The sequence below is a fragment of the Leptonychotes weddellii genome, chromosome 4 (assembly GCF_054177405.1).
Source record: "Leptonychotes weddellii isolate Sample4059 chromosome 4, ASM5417740v2, whole genome shotgun sequence".
NCBI classification, from domain to species: Eukaryota; Metazoa; Chordata; class Mammalia; order Carnivora; family Phocidae; genus Leptonychotes; species Leptonychotes weddellii.
In genome coordinates this window covers 90,264,201-90,287,301 of record NC_138372.1, presented here as the reverse complement: position 1 = coordinate 90,287,301, position 23,101 = coordinate 90,264,201, and the positions used below count along the sequence as shown (strand labels likewise).

Genomic DNA, 23,101 nt, shown 5'->3' with positions numbered 1-23,101 from the left:
TGACAAGTGTGAGGTGGTAGTGCTCTTGCCATTCTACCTTCTAGCTTGCCATTCATGATTTCAGAAGACAGAATGTGTGTGGGATACAGTGTGACTGGAGGATGGTAAAGAAAACCCCCAAGGGGTCAGCAGGAAGCTGGGCATGATTCCCCCTGCTTGAGCTCTTACAATTCAGGTTAAATTGAGGGTCACTCCGCAAGTGCTGAACTTGCCAACACACAGGAAGCCTGGAGACTGAGCCTACATTCATGGAACATCAAGCAGTGACCCCACAGGAAGGGATCGCGGTGACCTCAGTCAACACCCTTGTGGAACAGATTTAGAAACAGGCCTTGAGCGGGCCCAGCTGTGAGCTGGCCCTGGGCTGTGACCTTGCCCCCATAATGGAGAATGATATCTAGATCTCCTCCCACTTGCCCGGCTCCACCAAGAGCTGACAACTAGTTAACCGAGGCTGAAGAGCTTTTCAGGGCAACCCCTCCCATCTGTGGGGAAAAGCCTGAACAGAACTTCTGTGGGCAGAGGCAAAAGCCAGGGCGTTGGGTGGGGATGGGGGTGGGGGTAGAAGATGGGGGGAATAGGGGGCGCTAGCAGAAGAGAAAGAGCAACAGAAGGGATTCCTAGGCTACCTGCTGTTTCCAAATACTCCCTTGGTAAGGGCTATTCCTTAAATTTCCTACCAGGGATTAACTGACAGCCAGCCCTGATTTTTAAAAAAGCGAGTGGAGGGGGGCACCTGGCCATCTCAGTCGGTAGAGCATGCGACTCTTGATCTCGGGGTTGTGAGTTCCAGCCCCAAGTTAGGGGTAGAGTTAACTTTTAGAAAAACACAGAGTGGGGCTCAGAATAGGTCCCAAAGAGAGGAAAAAAGGAGGAGGGGAGACAGGAAGCTGGCCTTGCCTCGGCTCTGGGTCCCTCCTCCTCCCTTAGATACAGGGGCCCTAAAGAAGCTCAGGTGTTTCTGACCCTACTAAACAGCCCCATTTTTACCCTAGTTTCATACTACCTTATCTTTCCTCCCCTCTTCAAACTTCTGTGTCCTGTATTCTGTTTGATTTCCTAAACTCACCCCTTCGGCCCACTGCAGTCTGGGGTGGTTGCGCACGAACACCCGCGGTCACACAGTGGACACGGCTCGGTTCTCCCTTTCATGGCTCCAGGTGTGTGCACCCGCCAGCAGACGTGCTTGGAGTTCTTTCCATCCTCCTCTGATTGCACTCTCTCCAGGATCTTCCCTCAGCCCCGTGGGCCCCTTCTCACTGGATCCTCCTCCCAACCACCCCCAACACCATGGTCTTCGCCGGGGCTCTCAGCAGCCCTTTGCTGCTCCCGCTGCTCTCATCCCCCATCTGTATGCTGACAACCACAGATACACTTCCAACCCCACCTTCTCCCTTCGGTGCCAGACCAGCCACCTCGCTGGTGTAGAACATCTCCATTTGAAGGTCCCTCGGGAAACTCAAACTGGAGTCTGACACTGAAATCCTTGTCTTCTCTCTCATTGGTGGTGTCCATCATGGTTGGATGCACCCATATCCACCCAGACCCACGCTTGGCCTCCACACTCCACATTCACTTCTTCCTCAAATCTTTTATGAACTCATCCTACCTCTTGCTGTCACAACCAAGGGCCTCGATTTTTCGAGGTTCATCTTCTGGCTTTGCCTGCACACCTTACTCCCCGCTACCAGGATGACCTAACATGTCAACATCGCCACGCATTCTCCTGATTAAAGTGTTTCAGTGGCTCCCCAGATATTTCTAGAAGATCAAGTGCAAACTCCTTGACGATCTTTACAAACTGGCCCTTGCAAACTCTCCCACCACCTCACCCATGAGACACAGAACCATTTGTTCTTTTGCTGTGTCCTACCAGCATTTCCCTCCCTACCTGTGCAAAAGCTATCCCCTCTGCTTCGAACCTTGCCCCCTCCCTACCTGGTAAATGCCTGTTCATTCAGGAAACTTAAAACCTACGTTTGTACATTGTATAATTTTTATATGATAATAACATGAATTCTTTACCTGCTTCCCTCTCCTACAAGACCATAAATTTCATAATGACAGGGTCCAGTGCTTACTCATCTTTCTATCTGTTCAAACAAATACTTGCTGAATGCTTAAAATATCCAGGCACTGTAGCTGGTGTGTACTGATTTAGAATATGCACAGTTGTCTCCCTGCCTTGTCCACAGCTTCACTTTGTGCAGTCAACCCGGCCTTTTGGAAGCAGATGATCCTCTTTCTGTCATGTCATCACGAGGTCAAGAGTAGCCTAACGCTACGTCGCCATGTTTTCGTCATTCAGCTCACTTCACCTCATCACATAGGCATGGTACCATCTAACGTCATCACAAGAAGGGTGAGTACAGGACAATAAGATATTTTGAGAGAGAGAAAAACCACATTTGCTAGTTTTATTATTGCATATTGTTATAATTGTTCTACTTTATTAGTAATTATTGTTAACCTCTTACCGTGCCTAATTTATAAGTTAAACTGCGTATAGGTACTTATAGGGAAAAAAAATAGTAAATACAGGATTTGGTCCTATCTGGGTTTCACACATCCACTGGGGGTCCTAGAACATGTCCTCTGCAGGTAAGGGGAGGGCCTAGTGTGCAGACTTTGAAGTGAGAAAGGTCTGGGTTCAAATCCTCCTTCATTTGAGCAAATTAATGTCTGTCTTAAATCTCCTTATCTCTGAGAATGGGAACTATAACTGTAGGAATTCCATTATCTGAGATAATTAGAACTGTTAATCAATTAACAGAAAATGTCAGGTGAAGCTGAGAACTGTAGAAAGATTCCTGTGTATCTTACACAGGGTAGTCTCACCCCAACCAACACACTCATTCGCTCATCTCTGGACATAAGCCCAGGTCTTTCCTTTGGGTATGCGTCTGCTGTCCCGAGCCTCCTGTCCCGTCCCTGCATAAACCAAACCTACCATGTCTTGTCTAAAACTTTCAGCTTTGATTGCTTTCACATGAAGTAAGAATTTAGGATTTCTTTCAAATGAAGTGAGAATTTAACAAACATCTGTGAAGCCAACAAAGTATAGAATCTTTCCATATTTTTGTGGTTTGTCCCCCCTCAGTTGTTAATAGTTTTGCCTGGACCTACTGACAACGATTTTTTTTTTTTTTTAAAGCAATCTGCGGGGGCGCCTGGGTGGTTCAGTCGGTTAGGCTTCTGCCTTCGGCTCAGGTCATGCTCCCAGGGTCCTGGGATGGAGAACCTGCTCAGCAGGGAGCCTGCTTAACCCTCTCCCTCTCCCTCTCCCTCTGCTGCCCCCTCTACTTGTGATCTCTCTCTCTGTCAAATAAATAAAATCTTAAAACAAATAAATAAAGCAATTTGCCTCTGCTGAGTCTTTCCAGAGACTTCATCTTACATTTACCAACACTTGGTTGGGAAGTGGAGCTGGTGTACTCAATTACGAATTTGCAGGTTATGACCTGCTGCATGAGGGAACACAAGCCACCCACACGGGCCAGCAGGTAGCTTCCTCTGCAGCCATGCTCCCCAGGGTCGTTCTGATGGAGGGTCAAGTGCACTCACACAAAGGAAGTCAAGTCACAGGATTTATTACTTACACCTCCCAGCAACAGGGGCGGGGAGAGGGGGCAACGAGCTGGGGTAAGGGTAGCCCTCCACGCTAGGTCACGAGGGAGCAGGAGACAGACAGCAGGGTAGCAAGCACCTATTACTTTGAAGGAGCTTGGGGTGGAGGTCACTAACTTCTCTAGGGCTTGACCCTAAGTGGTTATTTTAAAAGGTACCCAGGGAAAAGCAAAGCAGGAACTTATGGCAGGACTCCTCAACTTCGGTCCCTGGCTGAGCGTCCAAATTCTGGGCGGGAGTAGCGTTGTCACCTGTAAAATGCCTAGGCATCTGCTCACAACACCTCTTTGGCACTCACATTTCACTGGTGTACAGACTATGGAACGAATTCAGACAATCACAGGAACAGCGCTGGCGGCGACTGCCCAGGACAGAGAGGACTCAGGCGAATACCAGCTCCGCGGGTGGAGCTCAGGTGTGCCCGAGCAGCCGACAAGCCTCAGGTGGCGAGCGCATTAATCATGTCATTCTATATTGTTTTCTGAGGCTTTGCTATCCAGGGCCTCATTGATCCCGGGGGCTGCCCCTCCCGGAGCTAGCCAGTTCCTAGAGAGAGGAACTGATTCACCGTGAGCCCGCCTTCCACGTACAAAGCCACGGATCCAGAGCCCGCATCCCCGCTACCTTCTCCCCCGGTGCTCCCACTTAGGACCACTATCCCCTGCCCTGCTCACCCCAGGACCAGGTCCCAGAAAACTAGGGACAACCCCTGCACCCCAGAGCCCACTGAAATGATCCAAACGAATCATCCCTAAGCCTGCGGATCCTGACTCGCCTGTTCTTCCCGTGAAAACCACAATAAAGGCTATTGCCCATGCTTCTCCCTCCCTCTGCCTCCCAATGGCCCCTCGCCTTCCCCCTGTGGCTTCCCAGACTGTGACATGATGTGCCCCCTCCTCTTGGGATCTGTGAGAACACACTATCTTTTCAGTGGCAGTCATCTCTTGTTCTGCTATCCCTGTATTACCTAGTAACAAAACCTGTATTTTAAAAAACAGGGTGCCACACGCACTGGGCTGTGGGTCCGAGATTAGTAGCTTCTCTCTGGAAGATCCAGCTACAGGGAGAGCAGTTAAGAGAGCTTCTGCTGGAGCCACCCTGGGATGACTTGAGGCACTGCACCCGGTCCATGGCATGGTGTAATAATCCCGGTGTTAGCTCTTGCCGTAATTAGGCCCTGGGGTGGGGATGGGGGCACGGCAGGCAACGGTCCCTGCCCTCACACCACTTTGAGGCTCCCAGAGCATTTGTCAGGGGACCCTTGCCTAGCCTAGAGGGGCAGAAAAGGCTTCCTGGGCCCTGAAGAAGTACGAGCTAGACAGGCAGGAAGAGCTTTCTAAGAAAGCAAACAGTATGTGCCATGGCCTGCAGACGCCTAATTAAGTGGCAAGTTCCCTGTGCTGATCAGCCCAATGCCGAGGCTCACAGTAGGTGTGTAAGCAAATTTTCGATTTGTTTTTAATTTAAACCGAGGCAGGAACAGTTCCAGTCATCAGAAGGGGACCGCGAAAACCCAGCTCTGTGTCCCATTCTGACGTGGGCACCATGCTCCCTGTTCACCGAGAAGCACGCAGTGATGGGCCATTTCCCACAGCAGAGCACTAATTGTGCATTGACAGACTGCGTGTACCTTCTACGTGTCCGGAACTCTCAATCTCTTGGCCAGGTTAGGAACTAGGACACAGCCCCAGCCCCTGGAGACCTCACGATGAGAGATGCTCCCTGCCCAGGACACCCACAGGGCCCACAGGGGAGGTGGGGCAGGAGGCCAGCAGGGAGTCGGGGTTCTCAGTGTCCTCTCCAGTCCGGGCTCCGGAAGCTGGCGGCCTGGGAAGGAGCACCGTTTTTACATCTCAGGGGCTGGCACCTTCTGGACCGGTTTGGCTCCGGACTGGGTCATGAGTCAGAAGCGCCGTTGTGCTCACCACGATACGATCACAGAACCCTGTGTTTGTTTTGTCATCTACAGACAGGAACAACATCTAACTTCCCCCTTTCATGACGAGAGACCCAAAAGGTCATGAGAATTCACCAAAGAACCAGGGGACCTTGCTAGGCAACAGGACCCTGACCCTCAGCTTCCCGCCTGGCGGGGATCCAGTACGGATCCTGTTAAATCCACTTCTTTTCTCTTGAGGGAAGACCTCTAGTGCTATCACAGCGTTCAGAGAGCCTGGAAGGTGCTGGAGATGCCCCTGGAAATTCAGCCACAGTCCCTCACACAGAGATGAAAGGGCAAGGAGACCAAGATCAAGTTCCTCACACAACTTTAATTTAAATTAAACTTCCTTTAATGAAATAAAAAACAAACGGTGCATTGCATAATATTTGTGGTCACAGTATAAAACAATACAATTAGTTCGTATAACATCGGATATGGACAAAAATACACAAGACCCTTTCTTTGTCTACGTAAAATCCGGCAGATCCTTATGTGCCACACGCTAAGACAGACAGAAAGTCACCTTTTCTTCTCCTAGTGATCTGCACACATTATTTATCACTGAGAATTTGCTCATATAACAGAGGAGAACTTACCCAAATCCTAGTTCCCTTCTTCCTCTGTTGTCATCGGTGAAGCTAAAAAAAAAAAGTTTTCTGAAAGTAGCAAGTTGTGTAGTATTGCTTATTATTCCTGCCAAAAAGGCTCAGTCTTTGGCTCACAGAAGTCAGTGACAAAATCATGGCTGCAGGCAGTCTGCAAAACAAGAAGCAAGAGCCGCCAGGGAAGACAGACAAGGGTCTGGGCAGGAGGGGCGTCCTTTGCCAGGATCTTGGGGGAAAGCCACATGGGTAGGGAGGGGAAAAAACACACAAATAAATAAATGTCTAAATTAAGATTTAAATCCAGTTGGTGAGTCAGAGTTCCACCGTCCCATGAAAAAATCTGAAAAGTTGTTAAAAAGTCAGAGTTTGCATTTTTTTTTCTTTTTTTTTTTTTACAAGTGAAAAGTGTATGTAAACATTATAAAGTAAACAATTTAAAGTAATTTCGAGGCTTCTATCTGAACATAGCTCAGGCTCTTTCTGGGGATATTTTTGTGATTAGAAAAAAACCCAAACTTTTGATAAAGTTTCTTTTTGTTAAGAAGTGCAATTTCATCTAGGTTCTTCTTCCATTCATATGAGTGCTTCCGGCAGGAACCCCTTCCAGAAGAGCACTGTGTGGGGAGCCCTATTTGGTACAGCTAAAGAGTGTATCTCACACTTTTAAAGGGACACACATTCCAGGCCAGTTTCTCTCTGGAAGGAATGTGGTCCCTGGGACAAGACCCTGGGATTTCCTCCTCCTCTGGACCAGCCCCTCTAGGCGACTTGCAGTAGGGCCCAACGATCAGAGGGTGGGGTTGGGGTCAATGCCTGAACACCCCCAGCCTTGAGCGACAACGGAGTTCGAAAGGAGAAGGTACGGCGTGAGCACATGTTACTTCTCCTGCCGAGTGTTTGCTGTGACCCCTCCCTGGTCTCACATCGACCTGGGGCCACCCGGTCACATGTACAGCTAAGTATCCTTTCCTCTACCAAGAAGGGCCTGCACTACAACAATCCTGAATCTTTTAGGAGTGATAAGTGTGTAGGCTTGAAGGGCACCGATTCACTAATAGCACCTGTGAATATGTGGTCTCTCTTTAATTCCCCATCTACAATCACCTGTGACCCACCTCCTCTGAAATCGCAGAGTCCAGAAACGATGGGTAGGAAAGACCCGAATCTAGAGCTATCAAGGCCTCCAGCTCTTCCTCCGGTCGCCCGTGCTCCGGTGGGGCAGACGCTGGGCCGGGAACTCATCTGTGCTTCTACCATTAGCATGGTGTCTACCACGAGGGGTCCCCTGGGTGGGTAGAACAAAAAGGGGAAGCTGGGTGGCAATCTGTACCCCCTGCCCCCCGGGGAGCAGGAGGGGAGACTCGGTGACAAGGGCAGAACGGATTGTCGGCAGCACAGTGAGGGAAGGGGAGGGGACAATGGTGAGCTGAGGGGGAGTGTGGCTCGTCCGGCCCATTGTGACAAAGAGCCGCACATGAATGGCCATCATTTTGTATGACTTTATTGCTCAAAACAAACGAATCTTTTTTCCCTTCGGAAGACAGAGCAGTGTTAGATTCGTCAGAGCCAGGATAAAAGCACAGAGGATTGCAATGCAGGGCATGAGTCACCAGTGAGCCTCAGAAAACCCCACTGGGATGCTTCCGAAAGGCCAGTGCTGTGCAGGGGCAGACACCTCAGGGAGCAGAGGATCTCTTTTGGTCCGTGTCCTACTCCGGGGACAAGCAATCGGGCAAAATGGATTGCTCTCAGATCTACTTTGTAGGCTGTTCACACGGCAGTAAATTGCTGGTTTCCTCCGTGTGCCTAACAGGAAAGCAAACATATCACAAAGCATACCCTTTCTCGCTAACCCCCTGCAGGGGATCTTACAAAGACTTGAAGGACTGAAAAGGTCGTGGAAAATGCATGGTTTTCTTCCAGGCAATTTCTGATTCTGTGAAGTCAGGCAGTCTTGCAAGCAGCAACACACCTTCACGGGAAGGAGCCCAAGCAGCCCGTGAAGGACGCGGGGCACCCGTGGGTGCCACTGGCAGTCCCTTGGTGGCCAAGGCCTTTGCCACCCACAAAGGGCGGGGGGGGGGGGCGGCGGTGGCCCCCTCCTCCGCACACAGCCCCGGCACGAGCCGCGGGCATCTAACTCCCAGGACCCTCTTCCACTCTTCCTGGGGCCCCCCGAGGCACGGTGGCCTCGGAACCACTGCAGTGAATGCCTCCTCCTCCCCTTGTCCCCATCGTCCTCTTCCTTGAGGACCTTCGTACTGCTCTGGACAGAGGTGGCTGTGTATTTCTCTTCGTAGTCATATTCATTCTTAAGGCTAAGGTGGCAAGATAAGGTGCTTGGTGGAGAGCCAAATTCTAGATTCCAGGGCCATGTCAGCACGCTCACATAAAAGCAAATACAAAAGAAATGGAAAGGGGGCAGAGAAGCATTAAAAAAAAAAAAAAAAAAAAAGGAAAAAAAGAAAAGCATTTGGGCTCAGTAAGAAGTTACATACTGCAAGTTTAGATTTCAAATGTCGTCTAAACCCCTGAAAATCCGGGGTGGGTAGGGTGGTAAAAGCCACCTGTTAGCCTTCGGCACAGGTCGGGGCAGGGCAGAGGGCTGCCCCCCACGCAGAAGCTGGCCCCGGCGGGCAGCTCTGTCCTCCCCCCACCCCCCGAGACCAAGAACTCTGAAAGCCATCGTCCTTCCTCCCCGCAACCCCTCGAAACCAAACATATGAACACACGTAGGTCAGAGATCTATAAACCGGCAGGAGAAAAAAAAATTAGACGAAGGGGTAACCATTAAAAAGCCGCAGCTGGGAACACACACACGCGACTGTTCTACCAGAAAGTGCCGTGGGAAGGAGAGCCGTGTGCTGGTAAACGTGTCCGCGCTCAGGACTGGACATGCAGAGAAGAGAGCGCGCCAGGTCCCACCTGAGATGAGAGAGGACTGGTTTTTAGTGTCACACACTGCACGTGAAAAGCTCGCTGTCCTCTTCCCGCCCAAATCACTCCTGCACCGCCCCGGTGGCCGCTCCCCGGCGGGGCCCTAGTCCATCTCCATGGACATGAGCCGGCGGCGCTCGCGCCTTGTCTCCTGGACCTCCTTCTTGCAGCACCAGTGCGAGCTGCAGTAGCCGATGAGGCAGGACAGGAGCCCGATGACGGTGGACAGGCCCACGCCGATCAGCAGCGGGTACTTGAAGGCGTTCAGCACTGGGAGGAAGGGAACGAAGGGATGCCGGGTTAGTGGTGCAGGAGGCGGCCACGGGAAGCCCACCGCCTGGCCTGGCCTCCCCTCCCCTCCCCAGGAGAGGTAACCCCCTCCCACCCCCGCCCCAGAGGGCTCGAGCTGTATCCAGCATCTAGCACAGTGCTCTCGAGACACGAGCACTCTTCTCTGCGCACAAAGTGAGCAGATCACACCCCTCTCAGTTCTGTGGGGGAGAAACAAAAAAAAAAAAAAAAAAGAATTCATCTGATGTCTTTGAATGTCAACTTGCTTTTTAGGGTTTTGGCAGGAGATGGATTTTTAAAAGTCAGGATAAGGGCACTGCGCATTCAGCAGCAGATGCATCCTTAAAAAAACGGTTCATAAATCAATTCTATGCATCAAATAACTGAAGTGTACTCGGGGAGCTATTTTAAGTAACACTATAGTAAATTACCTAGCAAAGTGAATAATCGCTCCCTTGTTCGGGAAATCTGGGTTTTCATATGGAGCTACTTCAAGCAAGGAATTTCTAAGATGCAAATAGGGTGTAAATGATGAAGTTTCAGGAATGCACAAACACCGTACAGATCGCACAATTCAAATCCCGAGTCCCTTCGCCCAGAAGCACCAGCACTCCTTGGGCGGATGCTGGCATGCGGGCTGCTGCCTGCCATTTCACGTGGCTCACCTTTCAGAGCAGCCCGACGAAAGACGGGTACCCCATTGTAGGAGAGAGGAAACCAAGGACCACAAAGGCTAAGTCATCTGTGGCGAAGCTGGGGTTCCAATTCCAGTCTCCCCCAAACTGACATCGCATCAGGGAAACATACTCCAAGGCCCCTCCTAACCCTCGGAGGTCCTGGGGCTTTAATGCTCTCCATGGAATTTCCCCGTTAACATTTAGTCTGAAGCTTTTTGCAGAGAAGATGGGTTTCTCACTAGCCAAGGACCAAGTGCCCCCACTCTGGGATGCTCGGGGAGGAGAGGGGTGGGAAGGGGGCCTTCTGACCACCTAGTTAGAATGACTCTGGCGGCAGTGTGGGCTAATGAAGCAGGGAGCCCCCTTCCCATCTCAGGGTTCCAGAGAGAACCCCCTCTATGCTAACGAAACCAGGTAGAGCCTCCCTTTTCCAAGAAGCAAAACCAGGAGCAGGGCAGGAGTGGCAGGAACCCACTCACTGCCTCCGCTGGGGACCTGAACCCACTCTCTCGATGATGTTCTCTGCCTCTGCCCGGCAGAGTCCATGCCAACCCTATGACAAGGAAAGTGGGTTTGCACGGAATTTACAGAAAGCAGCAGAAATCTCTCCGGGAAGTCTTAAAAATCGTTTCCCAGTGGTGCCTCCGGCGCACGGTACCACACCCGGGGAAACAGCTGCGGGCCCGGGCCAGGTGTGGAGAGAGCACAGTCTCAAACAGTGGCCACCTAAGCCCGTCAGCTGCAGCGCAGCACAGAGACTTCACCACGTGTCGGTCTTACCATCCATCTTCACAGTTACAAAGATGGGCTTGGAGTAGATCTCGGCCTCCTTCTGCCAGGAACCTGTCGGGGACTTGACCCACGGAGTCACCGAGCAGTAGTAGTTGCCAAAGTCCTGGTCCTCAGAGCCGTGGACTTGCAGCAAGAATTCCAGCACGCTCACGCGCTCCAGGCTGAGCTCGCTCTTCTGGTCCCTCTCGGCCGTGGTCACAATCCCCTTCCGGTCCAGGGAAGACAGGAGGACGGGAGCCTTGTCCAGACCGAAGGAGTGCACCGCAAACCAGGACACGTCAAAGGCCATGTCGTCTGCGGGTGACAGACCAAGCCGAAACCCTGGGTCAGTGCAATGGGCAGAAATCGCACGTGTGGCTAACACGCACGTCACGTCACTGGGGGCCAGCGCGGCTCGTCATGTCTTAGGCCAGCCCCACGATGGAGGTACTGTCACACTCCCCGCCTCTGTGGCGGGGCCTGATACCTCGTTCCAGGTCACAGAGCCGGGAGCAGCACAGCACATGGCTTCACCCACGGAGTGCAGCTCCAGAGTCCTCCCTCTTAACCATGCCGCTACCACCACCCAACCTAAGGAGCACCCAACACTGTCTCCCACAGGGAACACAGGACGTAAAGCTGCTAGGTGGCGACGCTGCATGCTCTGTTTGCCAAAGCAGGGTCCTCTGACATGTCAGGCAGAAGAGCCCAAGACTGGGAAGACACTAATGTAGTCAAGAACAAAAGGTACATAAAGTGAACTGTACACAACTTAGAGTGGTAAACAGTTTAGGGCTTTTTTGTTTTTTTGGGTTTTTTTTAGATTTTATTTATTTACTTGTCAGAGAGAGAGAGCAAAAGCAGGGGGAGTGGCAGGCAGAGGGAGAGGGAGAAGCAGGCTCCCCAGAGCAGGGAGCCAGATGCGGAGCTCAATCCCAGAACCTTGGGATCATGACCTGAGCCGAAGGCAGACGCTTAAAGGACGGAGCCACGTGGGGCGTCCCAACAGTTTAGGTTTTATTGTTCACTGTGTTTTTTCCCTTGCAGATGTGCTTAAGTTCAAGACAAGAGGAAAAAACACGTTCAGCTGAGAAAGTGGAACACAGCTCAACAGTCCCAGAGAGGATGCTGCTGAATCTCGAAGCACTTTGCAAAGTTAAGGTTCTAACAGCCTCAAACAAATGAACGTGGGCATAGGAGAAGGAAGACTCTGGCACGTTGAAGATGGAGCACACATCATAAGCCCCTGACCTCGTCTTCTGGCCCATTCCCTACTGACACCAGCCGTGTCAGGCCCAGGGTGCATTCAGCAGGCCAGGAAGGACTGCAAGGCCACACGCACCTTTTATCTTAAATTCACCTGGTAAGGCTTTCTATATAAATGTTAAACGACACCATTTTTGTTACACAAAAAATAACATTTATTCACTTCGTGAAAATACACCAATAACCTCAGAAAGCACTATCTTAAGTGCTGTAATATGATTACACAAATCATATTCAGGTGCTTACGTACTGGAAAGGAAGAGAAGCAAAACGAAAAGCAAGACTTTCTACAAAATTATCCAAATGATGATTCCTTTCCAGCTCACTCTGAACATGTTAAGGGCCAGGGCAAACCTCAATCCCATCTACAGGATGACTGCTCTCCACTCCAACGCTCAAAGTACCTTCTTTTCCACCCCATCGGCCCACTGTGGCACTTGGGCAGAAAATCTGATTGTTGCCAGTGTTAGGGGTCATCCCGTCCCGAGAAGACCACCTCCCTGGGGGCAGGGGGAGTCAACGCCCTCACGCCCTCACACCGTGCTGCCGTCACCTGCAGGGGCTGAAGGCAAGAAGTCACGGCTGTGTCCCCGTTACTTGGGTGCAGATGCCAGCCCCAGTCCCGCCATGCCTCGTGGAGCTCCAGGCTACCACGCCAGACTCCCAGCACCATACTTGCTAGCCATGTGGCCTGGACGAGTGACTTAACTCTCTGTGACTTAGGTTCCTCAGCTGTAGAAGGAACATTACAACTTCGCCCATGGTTAAGTCAGTCATCTCTGCAAAATGCTTACAAGTGCACCTGCCTGGTACATAGTAAGCACTCACTGCCTGCCCGCCGTGAACATCCTTATCTCTACACTGCAACATACACAGTCTACGAACAGATGCTGCCAACAGGGAGGGCCTTACCGCCAGCAGCAGAGGCCCCTGGTGCCCCTAACATTCTCACACCCATACCCTCTTCCAGAGGACTGGCTTCAGCTGATGGAAGCCACCTCCTGGAGGTCAAGAAACACCCTTACTCCCCAAGCATTCGGCCTGTGGACAGTGACTGAGGAATGGCGGAGAGCTAAAAGCCTAGCGCCTTAGCTCACAGAGGCCGTACCCTGTGGTACCACCCATGCTCCAGAGCTCCCTGGGGGGGTGGGGGGGGAACTGACTTGTTCTGAATTCACATCTTTGCCTGGCTTCTTTCCCTGCTCTGTCTTGACTCCCTTGCTCCCTGGGAGCACATCCTCAATCACTTGCACGCTCGTCTCAGGCTTTGCTTCTAGAGAACCTGACCTAAGACACTGCCTCTCAAGGGCAGTGATCTGCCCTGTCCCTCCCCCTCTCCGCACCGGAGCACCTTGGTGCTAGGCCCACTTACGCGGTACGTCCTTTCCAAAAGAAAATTCCTTCACAGCCCGTCGGGTGCGTGAGGAAAAACTCAATTACAGCGTGTGCTTAATTATTCAGAATCTTCTATCCACACAGTCCAAGAGTGCAAAGTTCTGGAAAACTGTGATCTGCATGATAACAGCCACCTATAGCTTCTGTAATTACCCTGGAGGAAAAGACTTTTATATTAAGGGCACAACTGGCGACCCATTAATTTACTGAGAAAGAACATCTAAATGATTTATTTTGGTATATATCATCCATGGGCTTCGAGGGTAAACATGGTACCGACTTCTGAACAGGATTCCCTCCCCCGTGTCCTGGCAGCCCCTTCAACTTTCACTTTCGTTTTCACTTCTGAATCCCACTCTCTGTCCCCAATCCTCTGCACCTCAGCTTCCTCAAGACCTGGGCTCCCTACCCTGTGCCCCTGAGAACACAGCTCACCAACCGGTGGCTTGGATGGATTCCTTTTCCTCTTCTTCTACCTTCTTTTTCCTACCTCTGCAGCTCAGCCATGTTCAGGCTCTCTGAGAGAGCCAATTTGGTATCCATCAGCTCGTCCAGGGCTCGGTAGCCTAATCCAGCCCACCACCTGTGTTTTGTCAATAAAGCTTCACTGGAACACAGTCAAGCCCATTTGCTTACATGCTGTCTACGGCTACTTTCACACCAAGTGCAACAGGGCCGAGCAGTTGCTGCGGAGACCATCTGGCCCACGAGGCCAAAAAGACTTCCTACCGGAGTAACTGCCGACCCGGAGCTGGTGACCACCTGCACCTTTGACCGGCGGTCCCGAAGGAGCTAGATCTCAGCTGGTGGCCACCCAGGCCACTGCTCCTCGAGGCCAGCTCTGCCCAGTGCCCTGCTCATGCTGTCCACTCTGGTTCACTGCGGGCCATCCTCCCTTTGCTTACAACCTGCCCTTACTACAGAATGAAAACCCGCTTCCAGTTTCCACCCCAGGGCCACACACCCAGTGGTCTCTGCACAGAACGTTGAGAGCCTTGTACACTTTGGCCTTTTCAAGGCGCTGATCGGTGAGAGGCCTGGGCTCTGCCTGTGGTGGGGTGGGCGGCACAAAGATGCTCAAGGACAAAGCGTGTGGGAGAGAGCACAGCTCTCTGTTCCTCCAGGGTAATTACAGAAGCTAGAGGTGACTGTTACCATGCAGTGAAGCAGGCTCTCCGCAGTCTCTTTGGGAGATGGCAGTGGAGGGTACCGTCCTGCTCAGCAGCAGACACCTTATGTGCCTTTAATGTTCTTTCAAACCCCGGGGGTCTACGAGTGAGGCAGGGACACCAACTGGTCACTGAAGAAAAGGTGTTAAGATTGACGTCCTAAAGCTCTTAGGCCCGTTGGCAAATGCTAATAATTTTTGCAAAGAAAAGATTTACAAAGAGTTCCCAAGAATTTAAACTACAATAACACCACCTGGTCCTTGCTACTCATTTACTCTGCTCTGTCCTTCACCATAGAGTTAACACCATCTGATATTATATTACATGAGGATTGCTTTGTTGTCTGTCTCCTTAACCAGGTTGCAAGCTCCATGATGTGGAGCCTTTGGTCCCTCCTCTATTCCCAGTACCTGTTACTAGAAGAAGTTCAATAAATATCTGAATGAATCAATGCAGTGAAAGATAAAGTAAAGGAGCTAGACTCTACTGGTAGGTTTCAAAGCAGCTTGAGCTTGAATCAGCCCTGGAAGAGGCCCACTGACCGCCTTGACAACTCAGATTCCAGCGTCTGGATGGGTTTCCAAATCATCTAACAGACAGATGCGTCCATCAACAAGGATTTATCAAACACCTACTGAGTACCAAGTACAGAGTGAGGCATTTTGGGGATTTAGACAGTCCAATCCCTGACGCCACGTCTGTGTCACACAGTGGGGATGACACGAGGGGGCATTTACAGAAAGTGACAAGGGCAAGGAGAGAGGACAGAGAGAAATACCTGGGTCCAGTGCTGCTCCTTCAACAGTGATGATGCAAAACAATCTGATCAGATCTCCCCGGGTGACCGATGGTGTATCCGAATGCACGGAGGCGTTAAATAGAGGCCCTGGGGAAGAGTGACAGCACCTCGTTATTCCCACTCACGCTTTTGTTTCAATTCCACTCCCGACGCTCTCATGGGCATCTACGTGCGGCCCACCTTCCTTGGAAGTGGGCGAGGTGGTGTTCTCAGGCTGCTTTCCTTTCTCTTCAGAGAGACACGTGCAGCAGGCACAGCCAAACGAGCATCATCTGAATTACAACCACAACAGAACTCTTCCTACAGAATGACCTTTGCTTTTGGCTTTTCCTTTACCCCTTCTCTGATGACAACCACGGTCCCCTTGGAAGGCCACCCCCACCTGCTACCCGGGTGCCACTTCTGGTTCTGCGTGGTTCCCTTCCAGGCCAAGGTGGCAGGAGAGCAGAGGGCACAGGACTGAATCGGTGACACTTCTGGCCCCGATGGAGTGGGCGGCCTCACTGTGCTGGGGACAGGGGCTCTGCCATTAGGAGGCTGAAATGTAGTCAGCAGACAGACATGTCAACTATGACGACACTCTGTAGGGGACAGTGGGAGCACCAGAGGTATGGCTCCAATCTGTCAGGAGAAATTGAGGCAGCACGGGCATCGCTTCAAAACACTACCCAGACCCGCACCCCTTCCTGAGAACACCCCCTTGATATTCAGTTTGCTTTAAAAAAGACTCTTTCCTTCTTCCAGAGGCCAAAAGACGTGTCTACCCAAAATGAACTGTGCAAGGCAGAGATGCTCCCACTTTTTGAGTTGTGAGCATAAAAATGAGCAACAAACTATGAGGTATAAAGACTGAACACGTAGAATTTAGTGTTAGAATAATATTTATCATAGAGTCAACTGGGTGCATTTGACTGTAGGTAGAATTATTATTATGCTTTGATGACTAGGCATAAATAAGGGACTTATTAAATTAAAAAAAAAAGTATGCCTTGCATGGAAGGAATCTGGCTCCTAGTCGCTTCTTAGAGAGAGGGGCCACGTACTACATTCTTTTTTTTTCTGTTTAAACCCTTTACTCCTCAGTTTCAGGTGACAGCATTGCACAGCTTTAAGTCAACCTGATCCTAAGAGCCCGATATTTACCTTATCCTAATAAGAACAGGCAAGCCTGAAGAAGGTTCCTGAATACCAGTGCCATGGGATTTCCCCTGGGTTTCCTGGGAAGCAAAGAGATGGCCCTGGACACTGATTCTGAAACTCATTACAAGCTAAGAATACAAGTGCTACTACATTTTAAATCAGATCACCAAATAGGAAAAAGTACTTTAACATACAAAAAAAAATGACTGAGAAAGTGTGTAAAGGTCACGCAAACCAATGAGGCAAGTCACGAGAACCGATAAGGCAAAGAGCTAAAAAGGCTGTATCTTCACTTCACCATGAGTGAGAAGATGAACTCATCAGACTGCTTTCCTCAAACCGAGAACCGGAGCAGCCGGTGTTCTGTTGGGAGAAAGGTGAAGGGCGGGTGGAGGAGATGGCAACCCAGGGAGGTGGGGCAGCCCTGAGCAGGTTGCGGTGAGAGTTCAGATTGACCAGAGCAGCAGGAGGGCATCAACTCTGGGTGCAGGGGAGAACGTAACAGAATGGTGGTCACGGGGCATCGGGAAAGGGAGGAAAGCAGAGAAGATGAGGAAACCTGACCTACTGCGGGTAGCCTGCCCTTCAATCAACCTCTCTCCCAGCCACAGTTCCCACAGGTCCCGACCACCCTGGATTTGCTCTGCTTATTGGAGCGAGGCAGGACAGGATTGAGCCAGTGGCTCTGACCTGACCCTGTGTTCATGACCGCGGAGCACTTCATACCATATATGGCCCCCTGGGAGTACAGGTTAGTAGCAACCCAGGTGAGCAGTGAAGACCACGGTGTTTTCTCTGACTAGAAATTTCATGGTAATAAACAGAGCTACACCAAGGGGTTTTCTTCAAGTGTCCGAAGCCCCTTCTAAGAAACCACAAAATGATAAAACATAAAGACCTCATAATGGATTTAGGTTCCTAAATTTGAAACCACACAGCAAGACTTACCAATCTGGACACATTTCACTTTCTTTTCTTTATATTTCCAAAGAAAACCCCAAATGCCTTCTAGGTCACAAGTTATGGTTCTCATTTCCCCTAGTGGCTATGGCTGTGGGAACAACAGAGCATTTGTGCTATGGCTCACCATGCGGACATGGGCCAGGGAGAAGGCCTTCATTGTAAAATATTCACAGCAGTGGATTTCCTTCGAATGAACAACTCACTGTTAATGTGGGTCATTATCCCAGGCTTGGAAATACTTTTATTATGGTCAATTTCTGTGATAATGCTGTTTTCGCGAGGGAATTTGTCTGGTTAACTTCATGGATGACAGACTACGGCACGGAGAATTTAAGTGAACCAGAGTCACTAGATGTCCCCTGATTCCTAATCTGCGGAGAGTACATGGACCACACTCAGCTCTTAAATACAAACATTGACAGAACCATGTTCTAACTCCAGCCCCTAAAAAGGGCTGTAAATAGCAGTATTCTTGTGAAAGCCAAAACTGCAGACCATCTGCGTGTCCATCGATAGGGTAAAATGACTAAATTCTGGGAAGTGTAGTCATTAAAGTTGTTATTTACCTAGAATTTGTTTTAACGTGAAAACTGCTTATCTTAAAAGGTTAAAGGGGGGAAGCAGATTACAAAACTGCACATACAGCCTGATCTCACAGCCATGAAGAAAACATGCAAGGGAAGATTTCTAGGAAGACAAACAACACAAATTAACAGTGTCAGGTAGGTTATGGCTAATTCTTTTCCTTCTTTCTACTTTACCGTATTTTCAAGTTTTTTCTATTAAAGGCCAACATCTTGAACACCACAACATTTAATCCGTATTTTCCCCCTGACACTTTGGGTCAGTGAAATTCATGACTCAGCAGCAACCCTTGGGAAACATGGTCCTCATACCAAGAGGCAAGCACCCCAGAACCTGGGGATAGAAAGGTGGACACCAAGAAGGACCTCTTTGTTATGTGTATCTTACGGTGTTGCTGTTGATTTTTAGGAAGTGAAGACTCTTCAGTATCTAGTCAGTATTTGCTGGGAGCCATTCAGGGCGAGGGCACTGTGCTGGGCAGATCAGATGGCAACTTCTCCTAATTAAACCATGAACTGGCCATGACAACTCCGTGGACTAAATAAAATAAAAATCTCAGCCAGTTCATTCAACCTGGAAGCTACAGTCATTTTACCTGTTATGCAGAGATGTAAAGAATTGAGAAAGAGATTCAATACCCATTCCTCATCCAGAAATACAAAAGATTTTATGTCTCCCCTATTTCCCATAACAATTCTAGAGAAACATCAAATAACAAATGTAAAACAAGATGGAATAAACCCCTACAGAGAATAAAACAGATACACAAAAGACAAAAACCACATAATCATCTGACTCTCAATAGACACAGATAAAGCATTTGACAACATCCAACATCTCTTCATGGCAAAAACACTCAACAAACCAGTAACGAAGGGAAACTTCCCCAACTCAATAAAGGGCATCTATTAAAACAACAAAACAAAACAAAACAAAACAACAAAACCCCACAGTTACAATGATTTTTAATGGTACAAGACTGAAAACTTTCCCTGTAAGATCAGGAACAAGACAAGGATGTCCACTTGTGCCACTACTATCCTACATTGTATTAGAGGTGCTAGCCAGGGCAATTAGGCAAGAAAAATAATTAGAAGGTGTTCAGTTTGGAAAGGAAAAGGTAAAATTGCCTTTATTCACAGAGGCCATTTTATTGTATTTAAAACACCCTAAGGAATCAACCAAAAAACAATTAAAACTAATAATAAGTCCAGCAAGGTTGCAGAATCCAACATCAATATATAAAAATCAGCTGTGTTTCTATATACTTGCAATGAATAAAGGGAAAAGGAAATTGAGAACAATTTCATTTACAATGGCATCAAAAAATAAAATACTTAGAAATTGAATGAAAGAAGTTCAAGATTTGTACACTGACACTACAAAACACCACTGACAGAAATTAAAGAAGACCCAAATAAACAGAAAGATGTTCCATGCTGATGGATTGGAAGGCAATACTGTTAAACGCAATACTCTCCAAACTGATCTACAGATTCAACACAATTCCTAGATGTCATCTTTGCATAAATTAATGGGTGATCCTAAAATTCATACAGAAATGCAAGAGATCTAGAATAGCCAAAACAATCTTGAAAAAGAACAAAGATGGAAGGCTCATACTTCTTGATTTCAAAATTTACTACAAAGCTACGGTAATCAAACAATGTGGTCCTGGTATAGGAAAAGACATACAGAGCAATGCAACAGAACTGGGAGTCTATAAAAATCCTTACATTCATGGATAAATGATTCTTGACAAGTGTGCCAAGACAAGTCAAGGTGGAAGGAAGAGGCTGTTCAACAAATGGTGTAGGAACACCTGGGTGGTTCACATGCAAAAGAATAAAGCTGAATATCATCCTCTGCTACACACAAAAATCAGGGCGCCTGGGTGGCTCAGTCAGTTAAGCGTCTGCCTTCAGCTCAGGTCATGATCTCAGGGTCCTGGGACCAAGCCCTGTTTCAGGCTCCCTGCTCAGCAGGGAGTCTGCCTCTCCATCTCCCTCTGCCCTTCCCTACCCTACTTCCCACCCCCCCACATCCCCACCTGGCTCATGTGCTCTCTCTCTGTCTCAAATAAATAAATAAATAAAATCTTTTGAAAAATTAACTAGAACGGGTCATAGTACTAAATGTAAGAGCTGAAACTGTAAAACTCCTTAGAAGAAAACAGAGGCATAAATCTTCACAACCTGGGATCAGGCAATGGTTTCTTAGTTAAGACACCAAAAACATAAGCAACAAAAAGAAAAATAAATTGGACTTCATCAAAATTACAAGCCTGGGTGCTTCAAGGGACACCATGAGCAAAGTGAAAAAACTACCCACAGAGTGGGAGAAGATATATTTTTTTAAGATTTTATTTATTTATTTGATAGAGAGAGAGAGACAGTGATAGAGATAGCGAGAGAGAGCACAAACCGGGAGGAGAGGGAAAAGCAGGCTCCCCACTGAACAGGGAGCCCGACGTGGGGCTCGATCCCAGTACCCTGGGATCACGACCTGAGGGGAAGCCAGATGCTCAACCTACTGAGCCACCCAGGCACCCATGGGAGAAGATATTTTTAAACCATGTATCTGTTAAGAGGCTTTTTCCAAGACTCTATGAAAAACTTGTCTAATCAACAATGAAAAGGTAAATAACTCAATTTAAAAATGGGCAAACAATCTGAGTAGACATTTCTCCACAGAAGATACACATACAACCAATAACCACATGAAAAGATGCTTAACATCAACAGTCATTAAGAAAATGCAAATTAAAGCTACAATAAAATACAGCTTCACACCCACCAGGCTGCCTATGATAAAAAAGACGGAGGATAACAGGGTTAGTGAGGATGTGGCGCACTTAGAACCCTCACACATCGCTGGTGGGAATATAAAACGGTGCAGCTGCTTTGGAACACAGTTTGGCAGTTCCTCAGAGTTAAACAGAGCTCACACGACCCAGCATCACTCCTAGGTGAGAAATGAACTCTGATGTTCATCCCCAAAACTTGTACACTAATGTTTATGTCAGCATTATTCACAGTAGCCACAAGGGTGGAAATAACCTAATGTCCGTCAACAGATGAATGGATAAACAAAATGTGGTCCATCCACATGATGGAATATTGTTCAGCCATAAAAAACCACGAAGTACTGACTCACGTTATAACGTGGATGGACCTGGAAAACGTTACGTCAAATGAAAGAAGCCAGTCACAAAAGTCCACACATATGATTCAATTTACGTGAAACGTCCAGAAGAGACAAATCGATACCAATAGAAAGATTAGTGGTAGTCAGGGGCTGGGGGTGGGGAGTGAGCACTCACGGGTACAGAGTTTCCTTCTGGAGTGGTTAAAAACTCCGGAATAAGATTGTGGCATTAACTGCACAGCTCCATGAACATACTAAAAACCGCTCAATTGTACACTTCACATGGGTGAATTTTACATGTTAACCATAATTCAATGAAGCTGTTATTAAAAAACAAACAAGCAAATATACACAATAAAAGAAGCCTGCACTTTCTCTGCTCTTTCCAATCTAAGGGTTTAAATCAATATTTTCTCTTTATTAATCTAAATGTTAACAAATTGAAGAAACTAGAAAATAATTTCATTATACACTATTGAAGTTTACTTATTTATTTTTTTTAAGATTTTATTTATTTATTTGACAGAGAGAGACACAGCGAGAGAGGGAACACAAGCAGGGGGAGTGGGAGGGCCCCCGATGCGGGGCTCGATCCCAGGATTGGAATCATGACCTGAGCCGAAGGCAGACGTCCAACGACTGAGCCATCCAGGCGTCCCAACTGAAGTTTATATTAATACAAAAGAATATTAATAAAAAACTTCAATGAAAAATAAACTTTAAGGTCTAGTTTACCTTTACTCTAAAAGGTAATCATGTAATTCAACAAATATCTTGTATTCATTATGCTGATTCAATTAATACCTGAATTTTTACAGGTGATTATAAATTTATACATTCAGAAATTTCTAACTGGAATCCATGGCAGATTTAGTGAAAACATTCAATATTAAACTCATAAATGATGATCCTTCATCTTGATATCCTAAATAAAATTGGGGGATCAAAAACTTTTAAATATCTACCTGCTGAAATATACACGCATACACACACACACACACACACACACACATACAAATTATTTCAGAGGAGTTTAATGAATTACATGGATGAATAAGACATATTTCTATTTGAGAATATGTATCCATGCCATTAAAAAAAGTTGACCTTTCCGTCTTATAGCATAAAAACATTTTACTTAACCAAAAACAAAATCAATTCAGAATAGACACAAAAATGCTCTTGTTTTAATTAACCTTGCCATACATGACCACCACCAGTAACTATTCTTAACGAGCTGGTTGACACATATTCATCCATACCAGCATAGCTCTGGCAACTCGACTAATTGATGGGAAATCTTTCTCCAGTCCCAAAACAAGGTGAGGCACAAGGCTGGGATACTTATCCCCTGTGTGGAAATACTGCTCTATAAGACGGGACAAAAATAGTGCCCATGACCGTCAGTCCTAGGGACCCCTGATGAACTTGTCTCTGAGCCTTGCACGTGTGGCAAGTCATGTAACCCCTCTGGAGGTCCAGTGCCCTCTTCTTTTTATTTATACTCCACTGTGTTCTCTAAAGGAGTTAAAATAGCTGAGTTTTGGTTCACCTATTAAAAAAAGGAAATGAGGAGGGCGCCTGGGTGGCTTAGTCGGTTAAATGTCTGCCTTCAGCTCAGGTCACGGTCCCAGGGTCCTGGGATCGAGCCCCACGTCAGGCTCTCTACTCAGCAGAGAGCCTGCTTCTCCCTCTCCCTCTGCTTGCCGCTCTGCCTACTTGTGCACTCTCTCTCTCTGTCAAATAAATAAATCTTAAAAAAAAAAAAAGGAAATGAGGATAGTACG

General features: G+C 48.1%; 1 protein-coding gene across 1 annotated transcript in view; it reads right to left on the bottom strand.

Annotated features, from left to right (window-relative positions):
* Positions 1-5,877: 5,877 nt before the first annotated feature.
* Positions 5,878-23,101, bottom strand: part of PTGFRN (prostaglandin F2 receptor inhibitor) — an 81,575-nt gene continuing 64,351 nt past the window's right edge. The window contains exons 7-9 of the mRNA XM_081815759.1: positions 15,459-15,566; positions 10,860-11,165; positions 5,878-9,381 (exon numbers count right to left, since the gene is read on the bottom strand). Coding sequence (XP_081671885.1) covers positions 9,215-9,381; positions 10,860-11,165; positions 15,459-15,566 — 581 coding nt within the window. The 3' untranslated portion in view covers positions 5,878-9,214. The remainder of the gene's footprint in view (positions 9,382-10,859; positions 11,166-15,458; positions 15,567-23,101) is intronic.